This window comes from Alligator mississippiensis, chromosome 2, assembly GCF_030867095.1.
Source record: "Alligator mississippiensis isolate rAllMis1 chromosome 2, rAllMis1, whole genome shotgun sequence".
Lineage (NCBI taxonomy): Eukaryota > Metazoa > Chordata > Crocodylia > Alligatoridae > Alligator > Alligator mississippiensis.
In genome coordinates this window covers 228,347,719-228,365,888 of record NC_081825.1, presented here as the reverse complement: position 1 = coordinate 228,365,888, position 18,170 = coordinate 228,347,719, and the positions used below count along the sequence as shown (strand labels likewise).

The 18,170-nt window shown below is 44.8% G+C and overlaps 1 protein-coding gene across 3 annotated transcripts in view; it reads right to left on the bottom strand.

Moving 5' to 3' along the window:
* Nucleotides 1-2,622: 2,622 nt before the first annotated feature.
* The window catches only part of SLC39A13 (solute carrier family 39 member 13), a 29,317-nt gene continuing 13,769 nt past the window's right edge, over nt 2,623-18,170 (bottom strand). For all 3 annotated transcript variants that reach the window (XM_006267781.4, XM_019477000.2, XM_059722855.1), the window contains 9 exons: nt 17,059-17,348; nt 16,274-16,387; nt 14,694-14,815; nt 13,332-13,484; nt 8,510-8,599; nt 7,997-8,047; nt 7,584-7,716; nt 7,276-7,375; nt 2,623-5,983 (listed from right to left, as the gene is read on the bottom strand). In XM_006267781.4, coding sequence (XP_006267843.1) covers nt 5,908-5,983; nt 7,276-7,375; nt 7,584-7,716; nt 7,997-8,047; nt 8,510-8,599; nt 13,332-13,484; nt 14,694-14,815; nt 16,274-16,387; nt 17,059-17,329 — 1,110 coding nt within the window. In that variant the 5' untranslated portion in view covers nt 17,330-17,348 and the 3' untranslated portion in view covers nt 2,623-5,907. The remainder of the gene's footprint in view (nt 5,984-7,275; nt 7,376-7,583; nt 7,717-7,996; nt 8,048-8,509; nt 8,600-13,331; nt 13,485-14,693; nt 14,816-16,273; nt 16,388-17,058; nt 17,349-18,170) is intronic.

The following is an 18,170-nucleotide window of genomic DNA, read 5'->3' as shown; positions in this document are numbered from 1 at the left end:
CCAAGCATTCTATTTTTTTGTATTACCTATCACAGGGAATCCAAGGGACTGGCAGAGCTGATCCATGCCCCCTAAGTGGCTTTGCTGAAGCCACCCGAGAGTGACGGTGTCCCAGAGACATTCTTTGAACCGCATGCTTTTTTGCAGGTTCTGCCACATCCAGTAGTTTGTTGGGTTTTTCCTAATGGAGACTTCTCCATCCTTCCCCAAATCCTGCATTACACTGCACTACAGAACTAGGAGCTGCTGGTAGAAGCATCGAGTTCAAAGTTTCTGTCCTGGAAGCTGCAAGGAGGTAGTGGGGCCTGGACATTCACCCTGATTTTGCAAAGCCTCAGGAGGAACACTTGTGGCTCAGGGCAGAGGCCTGGGTTAAGTTCCCCCCACATCTTTCTGTAAGGGCTGGTGACTTGCCAGGCATACATAGTCATATCCCAAGGGGGCAGACTAGCACTGCTGGTACTGCAAGAAGCAATGGCTCAAGCCTGATTTATATATATCAATGAGATACAAAAAGCAGCAGCTGCATTTGTTTATAGTGCTTTCTCACCCACCACCGTATGGGAAATGAGGCCTAAAAAGCAGAAAATACCAATCTATTTTATGCAGTCAAATGTAGGCTACATCTGAGTCACTAGTTAAATACATGTCCAGAGGCAAAAACATCCCTTCTGCTTCTGGCTGTTTCATAGGACTTATTCCTCTAGTTCAATTATTCTTAACTAGGGTGCTAGTGGATGAAGGGTGTCTGTAAAGCGTTAGGAGATAAGCAAGGTGTGAAGAGGCAAGCAGATAAATTAAGCAGATTATTTTGGCTCAGGCTTGTCCATGCCTAGATGATCTGGCACCCATACTGCCCTTTCCCTGTGTAAGGACATAAGTACTGTAATAAACAAATTTGGTTTTTTTATTTGGGTGCCATTCAATTCACAAAAGTTAGAGGGGTGCCTCAAGTCCAAAAAAGGTTGAGTCCCACTGCTCTAGCTGCAAACTGATTGCTCCCTGAAGTCAGTTGTTAGGACGTTGCTTTTACAAATCAAAATTATAGGCTTGAAAGGTCTGTTTAACCATTTTCTGGACAATACTTGATTAGTTGGATTTAAAAAAAAGTCTTATTCACCCTCATAATAGCAATTACTCTCAGGAACAGAACCATGCATGTTCTAGAACAGCAGTTCTCAAACCAGAGGTTCCAAGGCTTACTGAAATTCAGTTGCAGTGGCTGGGCTCAGGGTAGGATGGAGGTCATGAACCAAGTGAAAATGCCATCACAGTGGAAGATTGAGGCATGCTATCTCTGAGATTGTCCTGCTTGTGCTAGACCTGACACGGAGAGAATTCTCTTTTCCTTCTTAGTTCTTGCAGGCCCTCAACCAGCAATCAGTCTACATAGCCATATTACACACAGAGAGCCTGCTCAGAAGACAGCTGTCCCTCTTCACCATCATATAAAAGACCTAGCTGCATCTGGGAACTCTGTGACAGCTGTGGTCATGGTTTAACCACAATTTAACAAGCGTTCTCTGCAATGGCTGGCTTTTCTTGTGCAGATGTGATCTCTCTGATTAGTGATTTACAGTCATAAAGGGAAGTTGCAGAGTTGATATTCTTAGTGAGAGATATTCGTGCACAAGTCATATCAGAAGCTTAGTTACATCTGTAATTAAGAAGCATTTCTAAAGATTAAATGGAAGATCCATGAACTGGAATTATCCCAGCAATCCTCTCTAAACTTCACAGAAGTCAAGACATCTGACATTTCCTAAAAACAGGGCTGTCCAATTGGTGGCCTACAAGGGATCCTATCTATAGCCCCAATGCTCCTTCTGCTGCTGTTGGGGTCTCCAGGCTTCCCTTTTTCCTGCTTTCACTTGGGCTACCCGCCTGCCTGGTGCAGCAGTTGGGAGGTGGAGGCTGCCTGCCCACCTGTGTGCTGCAGTAGCTGAGGAGACTGCCTGCCCATGTAGTGCAGAGGGAGCTAGCAGCTGGGGAGGTGAGCAGTGCTGTGGCCCCTGCTGCTGTAGCCCCTGACTTATAAGAACTTGGACAGCCTTGTCCTAACCCAACAAACATACAGCCAACATAGATCAACTCCTTGTAATCACCTCTCCCATCTTTGTTCTTCAGGATTTTATGTCAAATATGTAACAACATATGCTCTTATCACTTGATAACACTTTAAGAGGGATCTTACCTTTTTAGGGCACCACATCTTACCCGCTCTGATCTGTCCTTATTTGGAGAATAGAAAAACATCTTCCCATGAGATTTTTACTAAGTTTCCTTAGTAAACTTTGGATATCACATAATTTAGACTGTGGGTTGTCATATATGTACTGCCTGGGTTGAAAAAATTCTTGTTACACACTCTGCAGATGCATCACAGACTACACATATTGTAAGACAACAGTGATAAGACCACATCCCTGCTGATCCATGTACATGTTATAACAGCAGGCATAATAATGGTTTGAGACTTGAGGAGCTTTCAGAAGTGAAGGCTTCAGGATTAGATAGCATGACAAGGGCTTATGAAGAGGATGGATAACAGCAGGGTCGGGTTTTGCTCTGTGATCCGCAGGGCATAAAATGAAAAAAAGTTGCTTATCAAAACCACAGACATACTCAAAACCATTTATTTCATCTCTATTGTCTCCATGCAGATCAGATCAATACAGACGAATGGGAAAATGCATAAGAGCAGCTGGAAAAATAAAGCTAGAAAATAGGATTCTCTCTGCATTTCCAAAAGTGACAAACATGGCAGAGTGACTGTTTGTCCCTTGCCACAGCACCTACCCTTTAGGCTCAGAGCTGGTGCTGCCTGCAGCAGAACAGCTAATCAGCCCCTCCCAGAGCCCCAGGCTAACCCAGCGGGTGCAGCTTCCCAAGACCTGTAGACAGAGGCCAGGCCTGGGCTGCCAGCCAATAGAAACAGTTCAGAGATTAATGCTTTGGTGTCATCCACTTTGCATTCCTGAATACTGAATTTGCACTGAGGCTTGCATTCTAAGCCAAACCCAGCACCAGTATACTAGCACCAAACCCTGGGTACTCATCTTGCAATGCACTTGACTTGGATGTCATCATGATTTTTAACAAAACATTTTGAATAATGTTGGGCAATGTCACTGTACACAGACATGTTTCTTCAACTTCCACACCAAGGGCTTGGTTTAGCTCCAAGTTCCAGGAAAACAGCCACAGAGCAACAGAACTGAGTACCTAAGAACTATTAATCATCACAGCTGCTTGGAAAGAGAGATGGATGCTGGACTGGAGCACATGACAGCTGGAGGATGTAGACAGCAGCTGTCATGGAAAGGCAGCTTTCAACTGTACATGAAAGCTGCATTGAAATAGCCTCTCTCGTGGCTGCAGTACATCTGGTTCACGATACAAGGTGGGTTAAAGAAAAGCTGAAGATATTTTAATGGTCCCTGTATAGAGGGAACTACAAGCAGCAGCTCTCAGGCTCTCTCCAGAAGGTAGCCTGTAAGCTACCATGGAAAAGATCAAAGTTCAAGAGCTCTAAAACAGTAGTGTCAAACTTACTGCCCATGGGCCAGATCCAACCCGTGGAGCCATGTTGTTGGGTAAGCAGTGGCCAGAGGGATCAGGAATTTGGGGCAGGGACTTGTGCCAAAATCTGGGGTATGGAGAGTCCTGTTGGAAATTCATGTTTGTAGCAATGGTCGTGTTGCTTCCTGTACCAAAGCCAATGCTTACCACGCTGCTGCCATTTGCTCTACCACTGCATCTGGATCCAACCTATGAGGAGGGGTGAGGTTGACACCCATGTTCTAAAGCAGGGATGTCAAATTCATCCAGCCCCGTTAGCTGAATGAGGAGTGTAGGACCAGTCTGTGGGAGTGCGGAGTGTAGGACCAGCAGCCAATGAATGAGGAGTGTAGGACCAGCGGCCAATGCACAGGACCAGTTTGTGGGCCTGATTCAGATCAGCTTCAAAGCCAGCCTGCAAAGCTGGTCCAGCACAGGCACTGCATGCAGCATATGCTCCAGACCAGGTCAGTGCTGCATGAAGCACCGATGGAGACATCTCCACAGGCCGATGGTGGCAGCCTTGCACACTGTGTAGCACGTGGCTGGGGCCAGCACAAAACCACGTGTGGCATGCAGGCTCAGCCTGAGACCCATGGTCCAGATCATACGGTTCCATGGACCACATCCAGCCTGTGATGCGTATCTTTGACACCCCTATTCTAAAGGAATAGAGGGCACCTGCTCTTGGCAGCACTTTAGGCCTGGCCTGTTACTCTGATTCAGACTCACCTCTTCAGGAGCATTAGACATACTGAAGTGTAACAGGAAAGAACACTTTCAGTAAGGCCCTGTATAATCCAGTATGTTGTTCTGATTTTAATAAACTCTGTTTAGAGTAGTGTTTACCACATTTTTGATACCTGGGGGGCACTTTTTTTCCTGGATTAAAATTGGCAACACACTTCACTCACTGGTCCATGGGTCAGCACAGCTGTGGCCTGATCCAGCTCATTTCTTGTATCACACTTTCACTGCTCTTGCAGCACATTAGCAGGCTGCAGCACACCCTTTGGGAGCGACTAGTTTGAGACAGTTTTCTAGCCATGGGCACTCATTTCATACCTGTAACAAAGTGATTATATTAATTATACTCTGTTGGTTTAAAAACAGGTTTTGTTAAAATCAGTACAACTTTCTTATGTAGACAAGGCCTAAGGGATAGTGTACCTTTGAAAAACACAAACAGGGGTATTGGAGCTGGTCACCCCCACCAGTCAGGTTAAATTTCACTTGTCTATTTAAATGACCATCAAATTGAATAAACACCATGGAACAAAATTGCTGTTACAGGCATGATGCTGTCAGCCTCTCATTTCTTTCTTCATTCCAGCTTAGCTAACAGTGATTTCAGATTAATTTTTCATTTTTTGAACCCTTTTGTTTCTCTTCACTACGTGTACAGACAATTTTCTCTGCTTTATCTTTTTCTTTATGTATAGTCAGCATGTTCTCTTTTCTCTATCTCTTCTCACAGAGATCAGAGCACAGACCTTGCTTACACTTACATAAAGCTGAGGAGAGGATTTACATGGCCAGCAGTTACTAAGTGACTCTCTCCCCAGATATAGGTGAACTGACTGCTTGGGTTGACCAGAAGTATTTATTTGCCTTTTTCCAAGTAAGAACCCAGGCTGTATTGAACTGCTGGAGGGGTTAAGGCTGAGGCAAACAGACTTCCATATTGAGCATGACCACCCCAACTTCATCCCAACTGCCCCAGTATCTGACCCAACTGTGACATCAAACTATGGCAAATGAAGCCAGAGAAGTGGATTACCAAGGCTGACACTCTCTTATAAACAACACTATTGGTAAATGAGGGAGATGGCTGTTCTCCACTCCTCTGCATCTCAGGGGTTTTGATAGCACCTTTGCTCCTGCTAAAAGGGTTGCACTGGTGAAAGCTAGTGGTTTGCAGCTGCTCTGGGACATTTATTCCCTCCCCAAGTCTAAGGTGACAAATAGACCCTGCCTCTTCACCAGCTACAGGGATCTTTACGCAGGATCCTGGGAAGTACAGTTCCATTACGTTTTTACTCCAGAATGAAAAACTCCATTCCCCTTGGAGTAGTTGTTTAGTTCATTTTTGCTCCTCAAAGTCTTCTGATCCAAAGAATGACGACTTTGGAAGTCCCAGCTTGTCGGATGTTAATGGAGCACGAATAAAAGAGCCAGGGGATGGAGTCCAGCATGTCTAATGACTCCTTTGTCACCTGCCTCTCACACTAGCAACCAGATCCACACAGGGATATACAGGAAGTTACATTAGTGTTCCTTATTGCTTTGTAACAAATCAGAGTCAATGCAGCAGTTCTGGGAAGTGCCATAATGTCTGAGCGGAGGTCATTCTATAGTGACTGAGAGCAACACAATGACCATAATGCCTGCACACAGGAGAAGGACTTGCTGCAGGGAGTTCCTGGGGAAGAAACAACAGAATTAGAGTGGGTCAGACACCAGTCCAAGTCTACATTAGCTCAGAGGCTTTAGAGTTCCATCTCCTATACTCTTTGCACCTCCAGATTCATCACTGAATTGGCACAAGGACAAAATGACCAACTTTAGGAGAGCAGAAGATGTCTGCAACATTTCCTTTTCCAATGCAGTGAGGGGGCTGAGAAATAAGTCCAACAGGAGGCACAACTGGATACTGGAAGCAGCAAGAATGCTTTCCAGTACAGTGATCACTGTGAAAGTTCAGTACCAATAACAACAGTAATGGGTTTGCTAGTGAATATAGTAACATAAACAGATTGGATTTCAGAAAAGCAAGTGTGGAGGGGTTGTAAAATCAAGGGAGCATACTGAAATGGGAAGGAAAATGTTGTGGTGGAAAATGGGAATTCTGAAGTCACACTAGCCTGCAGTCTCTCTGACAGAGAATAGTTCCTAGCTCCCTGAAATGGGAACTTCTAAGTGGTTTAAAACGTAACTGGAAATGGAAAGGCTAGTAGAGGGAGCAAGAGTAAAAGAGTAATAATGAAGCACATGCACCAGTTCTGCCACTTGTTTCAGTGTTCTCCACTGAAAGCCTGTGACATTCATCTGCTGAAAAATTATTTCTTCTCATAGGGAGTATGTGTTGTATGAAGGATGAAAATATATAACTATTGCTGCATTACCCAAGCACTGAAAGTATTGTGTATAGTCCAGCATGTATTAAAAGATAGGTGCACACGTCCTGCCTGTGTTTGTACTCCTCACCCTGAAAATAAATCAATACAGATCACAGAGTTTGGGCAGTTAGAGCCCATTTGGAGCCAAACACCACCTGATGTGGGACCCACCACCCCCTGTCAATACCAATTTCCTACCAAATGATCATAAACATTAAAGCAATGCACTGGAGAGAAGAAAGGGAGGAGTGGACACCCAGAGGGCAGGGGACAGGCAACAGCTTCGATGGAACCGTACACTGCTGTTTCATTTAAACTCTAGGATCCTAATCCAGTTACACATGCAGGCTAGCTCAAAGCATGTAGAAGCCAGCATGTTACACTGGGGATAGGCTGAAGTAGCTTTCAATTGTTGTGCCCAGTATCAACTAGCAAATCTTCTGGAACATAAACTGAGCACAGTAGTCTGTCTAGGTACCATCTGACATGCTCACAGGATTTAGGAAGAGCACTCACATGCTCCCAGGAACAGAAGTGTGGAGTCCAGGGAGGTTTACTAGCTTGCTCTCTTCTTTATCTCTATTGGAGCACTTACCAAGGATTCTCTTCCTCCAGGAGATCAGGCACGACATTCACCAAGGCAATATACAGAAATCCCCCAGAGGTGAATGGGAGAATCCAAGCTACGGTTTCTCCTGCACAGACAGTGGAAATTGTTATTAATAATGTCAAAGGAAGATTAAAAAAACAGAAAGGCAACAAGACATTTTTTCCAACTATTCAGTCGGTCTATTAAAAGATATATATATCTACCCAAAAAACCTTGTCTGCCAGAAAGGCAACAAGACACAAAGGGATATGACAGTAAATAAGTGCTCCCCTTATAGCCCCAGTTACACTTACCTGCTCCTTTAGGTAACTGAACACAGATTGCAAAGCAGGCCCCTAGAATTCCCCCCAAAGCTGTGGAAAGCTGCATCTTGGCTGCACTCCAGCGGTCAAACCCAGCCCGGAGCAGGATGGCAAAGTCTCCTACCTAAGGGAACCCAGAGTCAGTGGTTATTGATCCCAAGCATAAAAGCCAACACCAGCAAGAAAGAGAGTTCAAGAGGGGGAACATAACAGGTTAGAGTCAGTACCAAAAGGTAACAGCTCCTCCAAGGACCAAGAGGATGGATGGAAAGCAGAGAACTTCTCCCAGCCTTCTTCCTGGATATGGAGCACTGCTGTCTGCTACAGACAAGACCCAAACCTCCTGCCATAAACAGAGCACCCCTGTAACTCTCCCCTGATAGTAGGTTACAAAACCCTCTCACCTCATGTGGTATTTCATGCAGGAGGATTGCCATGGTGGTTAGAACCCCAACCTGTAGGAGATAAAATAAGTTGGTTTGAATGTGATTTTCTAGTTTAGTGGGGTTAAGAGTACAGGCAGCAGGTGCCTGCTCAAAACCTTTCTCCCCCCTTACTGTACAAACTATGGCTGCCCTAGATTAAGGACTCAGCATAGGGGTGTATGAGATAACCATTTCCTGCTTCCTAGTACAGGTGACCAGGATTTCCTGGTCTGAAAGGGCTCAGCGAGCCATCCCCCTTATTTGCATCTACTAAGAAGTTGGTCTACTGCTGAACCCAACAAAGAACAGGCCTATCCTGAAGGCCAGAGCAGGCTTGTTCCTTATTGGGTTCACCAGTAAACCAAATTCTTAGTAGATGCAGATAAGGGGGGTGGCTCGCTGAGCCCTTTTCTGCAAAGGTATAGGGTACACATGACAAAAGACCCCCCCCAAATCTCTAAGTCAGCAGGTAGGTAGTTGTAGGAATCTTACCTTTCTGCTAACCAGGAAGCCAGCTGCCACTGCCAGGCCATGTGTAAAGTTATCAATGGTATTGGCCAGTAGGTTGAGGTACCCACTGATCTGCAGGGAGAAGTCAGAGAAATTGGTAAGTGATAGAACAGAATGAGGTCCATGGCAGAAAGCTCTAAATCCAGCCAAGAGACAGATTAGACACTCTGGGACAGATGAAACATGGTAGCAGCAAGGCACCACTGTTCAGTGGCTTGAACCCTGCATCTGTGCTCCAGTCTAACTGCGTGGTGTCACATTTAGCTTTAAAACAGGAAAGTGACATCAGAAGTGGAAATAGCTCCAGAGACAGAAAAAGAAGGAGGAAGAGAGACTTGCTAAAGAATGAAAATGGAATTAAGAGTGCAGGACTAAATATGATAATAATGCAATAAGAGATTCCAAGCAACAAATGCTAATTTAGAGGTGGTTGCTGGGTTACAATAAAAACCAAAGCAGGACAGCTCACAAACACCAGCAGACTCTCCTTGTGCCTGAAGAAGGGTGTGTGTGCCTGAAAGCTTGCAAAGAGCATTTTTTCCAACTATTTAGTTGGTCTAATAAAAGATATCACATTTACCCAAAGAACCTTGTCTGTCAATATAAGCCAAGCCTCTTTGCTCATCAAATATACAGTTATCTATTAAACTGGCAAATGCCTCCCATGCGAAAGATGAGAAGCATAGTGTGGCAAATCCAACATGGTTGAAGTTATTTTTCTGTGGCTTAAAAACAAACCCCTGCAGTCCTTTCACACCTCCTCTAAGGGTATGGACAAACAGACACATTACAGTATGTTAAAGGGAACTGAGGATTTACCATACATCAGCTGCTCCATGGTAACAAGTCCATTTGCCTACCCTTACCCCGCAGAGTGAAAGCTAAACCACTGATACTTAATCCTGTTTCACCAAGAGCTGAACTGCCCTGGTTTAGCTTTCATTTACCATGGGTTAAGACACGCCTATTACACTTACCTCATGTCAGCTGCTCCACAGAAAGACCCAACCCAACCCCTTTTAAACTCTTAATTGTTCGTTTGTCCATCCTTTAGAGTTGGCTGGTGCTTATTCACATAACCTGATAAACACATGCAAATGTCTCTCTTTTTTAGTGTTCTCTTTTTTAGTAAGATGCCTGTATCTGTAGTCTTTGTTCAAGTGTTATACAGATGATTAGTGCTACAGAGCAAGGTTCCTAAGGGGCTTCATGAAGTCATCTTTTCATCCACATAATAGAAAACTCTGCTTGAGGCATCACTCATTTTGGCTTAAATAAAGTACAGGAAACCACCTAGAGAGATGGGAAAGCTTTCTTAAAAGTGACCAAGACTCCAGATCTATCAAACCTGTTTCAGAAGGCTCATTTCTTGTGAACTCAGCCTCTCTTGTTTTCATGTACATTATCAGCTGCATAATCCTAAAGGAGTACAGTAGTTTTGGTGAGATGGATATGCAGTCATTGGTATAGCAGGGTCCTGACCTACTAATGGTTTCGAGTGGCCGCAGGATCAGTACAGACTTAGTGGAGGAACCGGAGCACAGACTGTCAATACTGACAGCTAAAATTTAGTACAAGTTAGAGCTGCTGTTTTGCTTCTGCTTTTAGACCAGAGTGAGTTAGCACAAACCAGTTTAGAGGGGGAAGATCACTATGTGGACCATTGTGACTAGTTTATTGTCCAAGCCAGCAGCTGAAGGAGGTAGGAGGAGTGAGCCATGAGCCTGCTACTCATAGCCTAGCAGCTGATCTCCCATAGCCATTGGGACATCCTTGCAATAGTGTTAGTTTATTTCTACATGTGCAGCCATACAGCTAAGTGTCTGCGAGCAGTGAAGAGGTGGTATCTCACCACCTGTCCAAAGTGGTCTTGTAAATTTAATTTATGGAGAGAGAGAAGACTGTAGAACTCTGCTGGTGAAAACTGAGAGACATGGAGCAGTTTTCCATCACCACTGAGCTGGCTGAAGACACTGTCAAGCTAAGCTAACTCCAATTATGTTATGTATACAAGTCAACAGTAAATTGGGGTCAACTGTTGGATGCTGCAGAGGTTGAGTAGCCTGAACACTAAGGTATGATCTGCTCACTTTGCCATAAGGAGGTTGCCTATTAGTGCAGTAAGGCCTGCATTTTTAGAGGGTCTTGATCAGGGAGTCTAGCTGCTACGCATTGAGGCTGTTTGGTGAAGTCCAGCAGTTCCATTGAGTTTCATGATTTTTCTTAGGAATGGGAGCCTGAAATGGTTTTCTAAAGATCAAGCAGACAGCTATACTTTTTATGTGGGTTGGCAGGCTTAAATGCCTCTGAAGGAGGACCCAATCATTCCTGTTAGAAGTAGGTGAAGTTGTTTATTGACTTTCACCAGGCCAGACAGGCACGGATTTATTTCTAGGAGATGGCTTGAATGTTTCTTCAGTGTTTCTCCAGCTTTACCATGTCTGGAACAGCAAGTGGCTTCTGTTACCTGTTCTCATAGTGGTGTTTTTTACCCCAGAATATTCATCTCTTAAAGTGCAAACTCCTAATTAGAGGCATTATCTACTGCCCCAAAGTAACATCTTTGTGATTTTCAAATGATTTTCAAACTTCAAGTATACTCACAACTTCAATGATTTTCAAACATCAAGTATACTCACAACTAAGTATGAAAACAAAGGGTAGGAAATTAACAGGACAAGTTTAAAAGTTAATTATAGGAGAAGTTTAAAAGATAACCTGTTCTAAGGGATTAGTAGAAGTGGAGCAAGTTAAAAGGATTTTGCTGAAACTTTCCAATAAATTTGTGTTTGGATGAAACATAAATCTTAGCGTAAGAGAAATGCTATGAAAAGTTATGAACAGGTGAAAGCAGGGTTAACATAGAGAATGTTTTTGCCATCTCACTTCACACAAGTACTAATGTAAAAATGAAAATAATTACTGGATAAAAATAGAATCAACCCTAACTATATGCAAAAAAGAAAAAAAAAACACAACATGAAATTTAGGGGGGAAATGCAGACATAAAAAGGAAAAAAAACCAGAACAATTTCTTTGTGGGTATTTCTTTAAGAGTGGGAGCAGCAACATCCCTAGATTTCATTGCAAATTGCTTTCTGTTTTCATTCCTACCCGCTGTTTCCAGTCACATGTAGCTAACTGAAATTTCTCTTCACACTGAGATTTTCCAGGATTGGGCTTTGCTCAAAGGATGGTAACAATCATTTATTTAAGTTTAAACAAAAATGCTTCAGCCTACTCAGAGTGCGAGTAGAGAAAACACACACTTCATGATTAAAATGCCATAACCTTTTCTGTCCATGGCTTGGGTGAAAGCTCTCATAGACAAAAAGCAAAACCTTGGAGCCTCGTAGAAAACTTGGTTTTGATTTGACAGTTATAAACCTATGCCATTTACATTCTGAGAACAAACAATATGCTCGTGAACTGCACAGCTAGGGAGAGAATTTCTGCTCACAATGCAGGACAAATGTAGCTATGCAATGGAACCTACTGCTGCAAGTCAGTAGGAAACCCTGAGCCGGGGGAGAAACAGAAAAGCTCTGATGTTTCTGTAATGAACAAAGATACTGTGAAAAAAGTCACAAGCCCTTATGGATCCCCTATTATTTCATTTAGGTGCAAAAGACGCATCTATATGACTTCTAAGGAGGGTGAGATTATTTTTTTTGGCAGCAGCTAGAGTGAAAAATTCATAGGGCCAGAAAAGCAAACAAGAGGGAGCATGAACATCAGCCAGTGAGGAAGGCACTGCCCTGAGAGGGGGGGATTCCTGGGTTTTATTCCCTGCTGCCAAGACCATTCATACGTTTTGCATGAAACAGTCATTCGTGAAAACAAAGACATTTCCTTGGCAGCAAGGACTGCAAACCTAGACTCTCCTCTTTTAGGGCACTGCCATAACTACCAGGCTACAGTTACACTCTCTCCTGGTTGCTTTCCTTCTGGCCCCATGGAACTTGCACTCTTGACTACCGAATGGTCTAACTTAAACAGAAAGGTGTCCTCACCCAGCCTAGTGCATAGCCTGGGGGTTATGTCACAGTCCTAGGAGAAGGAAAATGTGAGTTTGTGTTCCTTCAGAATGATGAGGGTCTAGAGATCAGTATGCCCCGCTCACTGGGCAAATGCTCTAATCATCAGGCTACTGGACAAAAGGTAGGCACAGCCACCAGCTATATTTTATAATGAGCTGAGTGGAGGCTGACAGCAAATGTCGCTAAGTGTGTGCTATGTCCTTGCCTTAAGAATGAGGAATTTAGGCAGACTATAGGCATTTCCCATATCACTTTGGATTTCAAGAGGGATTAAGTAGGAGTTAGCCATGTAGGTAGCAAATCTTGAAGGCTTCTGAACTTGTGCAGTAATGCAAGTCTGGGTGAGATGCGCAAGCCTAGGTGTGGTTTTGCATATGCAGAAAGGGTGGGGCTCAGGTTATGAAGACATAATGGTACTTCCTGACTTTCAAAAGCATCATTTTTGGGGACTTTGATGTAGTTTCACATATAACATTTTAGAGGGAAAAGGTGTCCAATCTGCTCCAGGTTCTTGGAGGTTTCAGATTTGAATAAACTACTCTGCAAATCACCCATAAAAAGAACACTTAAAAAAAGGTAAGTGGCTTTTTCCACAATCCACTAGACCAGGTGGTTTAACTACCAAGAAATGTAGCAGCCTCCACAGCCTGACTGAATTTCAAGCCCCTCTCCTTTTAAAACAAAGGCAGTTTCACTTGGGAGCACATGGAGGACACCGTGTACCCTTTTTGCTGCAGTATGGGCTTTGCCAGCTGGCCATTTACCTTGATTTTTCTGTCAGGTGGGTGAGACTGATGAGAGGAACCATTACACTGAGTCACACCTGTTCCTGTTCTTTGGACTGTGCTTGTTGCCTTCTGCGGAGAGAAGCTGCTTCCATTTGGAACCCTTTTGGCTGGTGCTCTGGAATCACTGTCCTGAGTCAGGAGAGAAGCAACTGGTAAGCTACTTCCCTCTTACCCCACAGACCAAGCATGCAGATAGGACAGAAGAAATTTCCTTTTACTCTTAATCCTTCCACCCCAAAGCATAATCCCAATACCCTTCGGTACCAAGGCCTGCTGATCACAACCTTGAGACATGAAAAAAGTATCAGGGCAGTTTTATGCAAAATTACTGAATTTGGATTAATGTACTGAAAATCTGAGCACACTGGACAAACCCATGTGAACCAGAGGTACTCAACCTACAGCCCATGGAACTCTGTCATCCAGCTGGCAGGGCTCTCCACAGGTCTGGAAATTTGGCAGCAGGTGAGCAGTGGCATGATTAATTACCACAGCAGAGCACAGTACCATGGCAATTAAAGCTGCCACTACTACCATGCCACTAAACTTCTGGACCTAAGGAGTCACACAGGCTGGATAACATCCCCCACATGCTGGATTGTGTTGATGCATAGGGTTGGTTCAGTTATTCAGTATATGAGGTGAATAAAAATTCTGACAAAAATTGACGTGCCCTTGGGGAAGTGAGATGATAATCTAAATGACAATTTTATTGTGTAATATCAGCAGCCAGCTGGGGTTCAGCCTATAAATATTCCAAGGCCAGTTCAAATGCTTCTGGAAGCAGCAAAGTTTGCTGAAGTGCACTAAACCAGGAATCAAAAGTTGCATTTATTTTTCAATGTTAAAAACAGAAGTATGCAGGAGATGGACTACAGCATGTGTAGAAACAATGACCAATTGCCCCTTTGTTACTGGGCAACTCCTGTCTGATCTACTACATTGTATCAACTGGCCAATTAAAAGATCTTTCTGGTATGTGATCTGCCAATCATATAGGCCAAAAGAATATCCTCCCAAACACAGGGAAGCAGAAAGAAATTCCACTCAAAAAGAAGGGAAGAGCCCACCCTTAAGCCATGGGCTCAGCAAGAAGGCATGAATAGGTATTCATGAAATAGAGCTCTAAAACTTGGCAGAGCAGAAACCCAGCTGGACCTGAAAAAGGAAGGGGGCCTAGCAGTCAGGAGCCTAGCTACTGGAAGCAGAAAACTATGCTAAAATGAGGAACTCTATCACCCTGGAGTGAACACACCAAACCTCAAACAAAGGAGGAGTCCTTTCCTATCCTACATCTTCCAGAGCTAATGACTTCTCCCCACTTTGTCATACACTCACTGTGCCGAGCCGATCTTGCTCATCGTTCTCTGAAAATATTTTCTCCAGCACCAGGAAGGTCAGAAAGCCAATGATCACCCAGAGACCTAAAAGCTTCTGCTGATGGAAGCTCTGTCCTTCTCCTAGAAAACAAAGAAAACCCCTCAGGGCACCTCAAGGTGGCAAACAGGGAATGCCCCTGCAGCTCAGTTTGTGACCGAGAAGCCTGAGACAAGAACATGGGGCAAGGACATTTTGTTTGGCCCTATGAGAAGCACAGAACAGTGCCTCAGTGCTCATCCCCAACTCAAGAATGCCCTCTACAGCCACAGTCCTCAGTATCCCAAAACTCAGCAGTGGTCTCCTGCCCATCTCCCATCATGCTATGGAATTTTCCCTTGTGTCCAGCTCCACAGCAAGCTGTGTGAAGCTGAGCAAAAGTGGAGTCTCCCACCAGAGGTTGCAGGGATGTCTGTGTCAGCACAGATCCTACAGATAAGTCTGACTGAGCAGCAAGCCCAAACAGGAAAGTTTGTGCCTCAGGAAGCTGAACCGAAGACTTGTCTTCAACATCCTGCCACACCCGAACAAATTATTAGCTATAAAATGTTCCTTCTAATTAGGGATGAACCTCTCCTATTATTCTCCAATCAGCCTGGCTGGAGGGGCAAAGACTGTGGTATGCCAGAAGCATAGATGTGTTGAGTATGCAAACCCAGAAGCTTAAAACCTAGGGACACGACTAAAAGTAGAATGAACATGCTTAGGCAGAAAGGTGCAGTCACAGGGGCCAGAGCACTGGTACACAGCTCTATCAGCTCCACCAGGGCAGTGAGAAAGAGAAAGAAACAGTTAATCAGCAGAGTTTTGCAGACAATATTTTTTAATTCCTACTGCTTAGGTGGGAACAGATTCTGGGAAGTTCAGGTCATCTTTGTGTTCCCTACATTCTCATCAGGGAAAGGATTCCTGGATTCCCATCAGGATTGGACACAGATAAACATAATCTCAATCCTGGGACAGGAAATGCTGAGACCTGAGCTCCTTGCAGAACTGTTTCAAATGAGTCAGAAGGTGTTCCTTTCTTACTGAGCAGCTATTTATAAGGTCCAGTCAGCACTCGGCCTCCCATGACCCTTGTTTACCCAAGTGCAAAGACATAATCACCATACATTCCCATGGGCTCTTTAGGAAACTGTTACTGGAAATGGTGAAGGCTGTATCAGTTGTTTTTCAAACTCTAGCTCAGGTCAGGCCAGATCCACCCCATCTGGAGCAGCTGGTGTACTGGGGGTTCAGGTAGCTGCACCTTCTGCTTCCCTTCCCACTGCTCACACACTCTAAAGAAAGTCAGTCCCCAATGCTAGCCCTTAAGCAAAGATCTGAGTACTGTTAGGCCAAGGAATGTAGCACAGAAGTGAGTTCCAAAGTCAAGAGCCTTTGCTGAAGGGACCCCCAAGAGCAGAAACAGGGAAAAAGGCCCAAGTCCCCTGGCATCCTCTGGGGACCTCTTTGGAAAAAATGATTCACACAAACCCCAGGGCAGTCAGTGCCCAGGACAGGCTCTAGGCCATCAGGCACTTGTGCAACCCCAGTGTTACCTGCTGTGGCACTGCAGGTGTAGGCCCAGGCCTCTGGGAGCATGTGCAGGAACACGTTTCCCAGCAGTCCACCAACTGCAAAACTTAAGAGCTGCTTCAAGCGACAGGATCCCGCTGGAAGACAAACAGAAAAAGCCACTCAGAGCCCAGCCTGATGATCAAACATGGTCTGCCAGGTCCCAAGGGGAAAAAATAGTGAGGATGTGTGGAAGCAAACTTGTCTCCGGTATCCATAATGGATACATAAGCTCTCCACCAGAAGACTAAGAACCCAAATTATAGGAATTGGTCTTTTAACAGGAATGGATCTGCCTGCATTTAAGCAGGCAGCATGTCTAGGGCACAAAGAAGATCCCAATTCCTGTGTTAGACATAAGAACACCACACCCACTGGTCAGCGTGGCTGTCAACAGGTGTTTGGAGGGGGTGGGGGTGGAAACTAAAACAAAACAGCACTTTACCAGAAGAAGCAGCGCAGTGCTTTCACCCAGCTCCCCAGCATCTGTATAGATCAGGCACTTCAGCAGAGCCTTTTGGCACGTTTGTCTAAAACGGATTCAATTAGCTATTAGATAGAAGTGCCAAAAAGCCCCGCTGAAGCACGTGATCTATACAGATGTTGGACAAGCTGAGTCAAACTAACACGATACCTCATTTGGGAATGCACTGTGCTCAGTGAGGGGGTGCGCTGAGCTGAAAGGAAAGCACTGTTTTGTTTTGTTTTTTATGTCTGTAAGCAGCCTGCCTTAACATTTGGGGTGGGAGGCATCACAGAGGAGGTTTACCTTCTGATCGCAGAGTGGCTCCTGTCTCAAGGGGAATTACCAGCAAGGGGAGAACCCCACTCAGCCCCACCATGACTGAGCCAATCAGAGAACAGATCCAGGCATCCAGTCGCTCTCCACTGAACAGGTTTCCCCAGGACTCAACCTCCTTCTCACACAGTGGATTGGCACTGGAGACAGCATAGCTCCCTGTGGGCTGATGGGCTTCACAGGCCATGCTGAGCAGAAACAAGGCACGGATCCCATGAGGCAGAAGCCGTTTCCCTGTCATCGTGGAGCTGTCTCAATCTCTACAAGGGAAAAGGAACAGTCGAGTTCTAAGACATGATGCAAGAGTCCACTCCAAGTCCTCCCACCCTTCAACCTGTTTATTTTCCTGGGTAACTTTGGTTCCACAATTATTCCCCTTAACACAAAGGTCCCACATTTTTCCTTATTTTCTGTCTCCTTTCAGTTTGCTGGCTTGATCATGACACCAGAGGACTGGGAAACCCTTTACCTGCCCATTTGCTCCTGGGTGTGCTCTCCCTGGGTAAAAAAGCTTAACTCCCTGCCTTGCTCCTCAGCATCCAGATCCACAAAGCCTAGGATGCTCACAGCCAATTCACGGACAACAATTTGCACTGCTGGCTGATTTCAAGAAAGGCTTTGTGTATAAATGCTATCAAGACAAAATATTACAAAGGCAACTGAGTAATGCCATGCTGGAGCAGAGGCCCCACCTATACTTTACTTGACATCAAATGGGACTAGAAAACCAACTCCCCAGTGGAGACCTGCTGCTGCACAACTGCCAGATTACTGGAAAAAGTGGTGCCAGAACAGCATGCTTGCGCAAAGGGTGTCCATTGCTCGAACTACAGGGAGGCACTATATTTTGGTATCAAAATTTGGGGTGAGGTGGGCACACTAGTAGGGAGGGAAAGACTGCAGCAAGACCTGGATAGGTTGCAGGGGTGGGCTAACAAAAACAGGATGCATTTCAGTACTGACAAGTGCAGGGTGCTGCACTTGGGCAGTAGTAACCAGCAGCACACTTATAAGATGGGAAACTCCCTTCTTGAGAGCACAGAGGCAGAAAGGGATCTTGGAGTCATTATTGACTCCAAGAT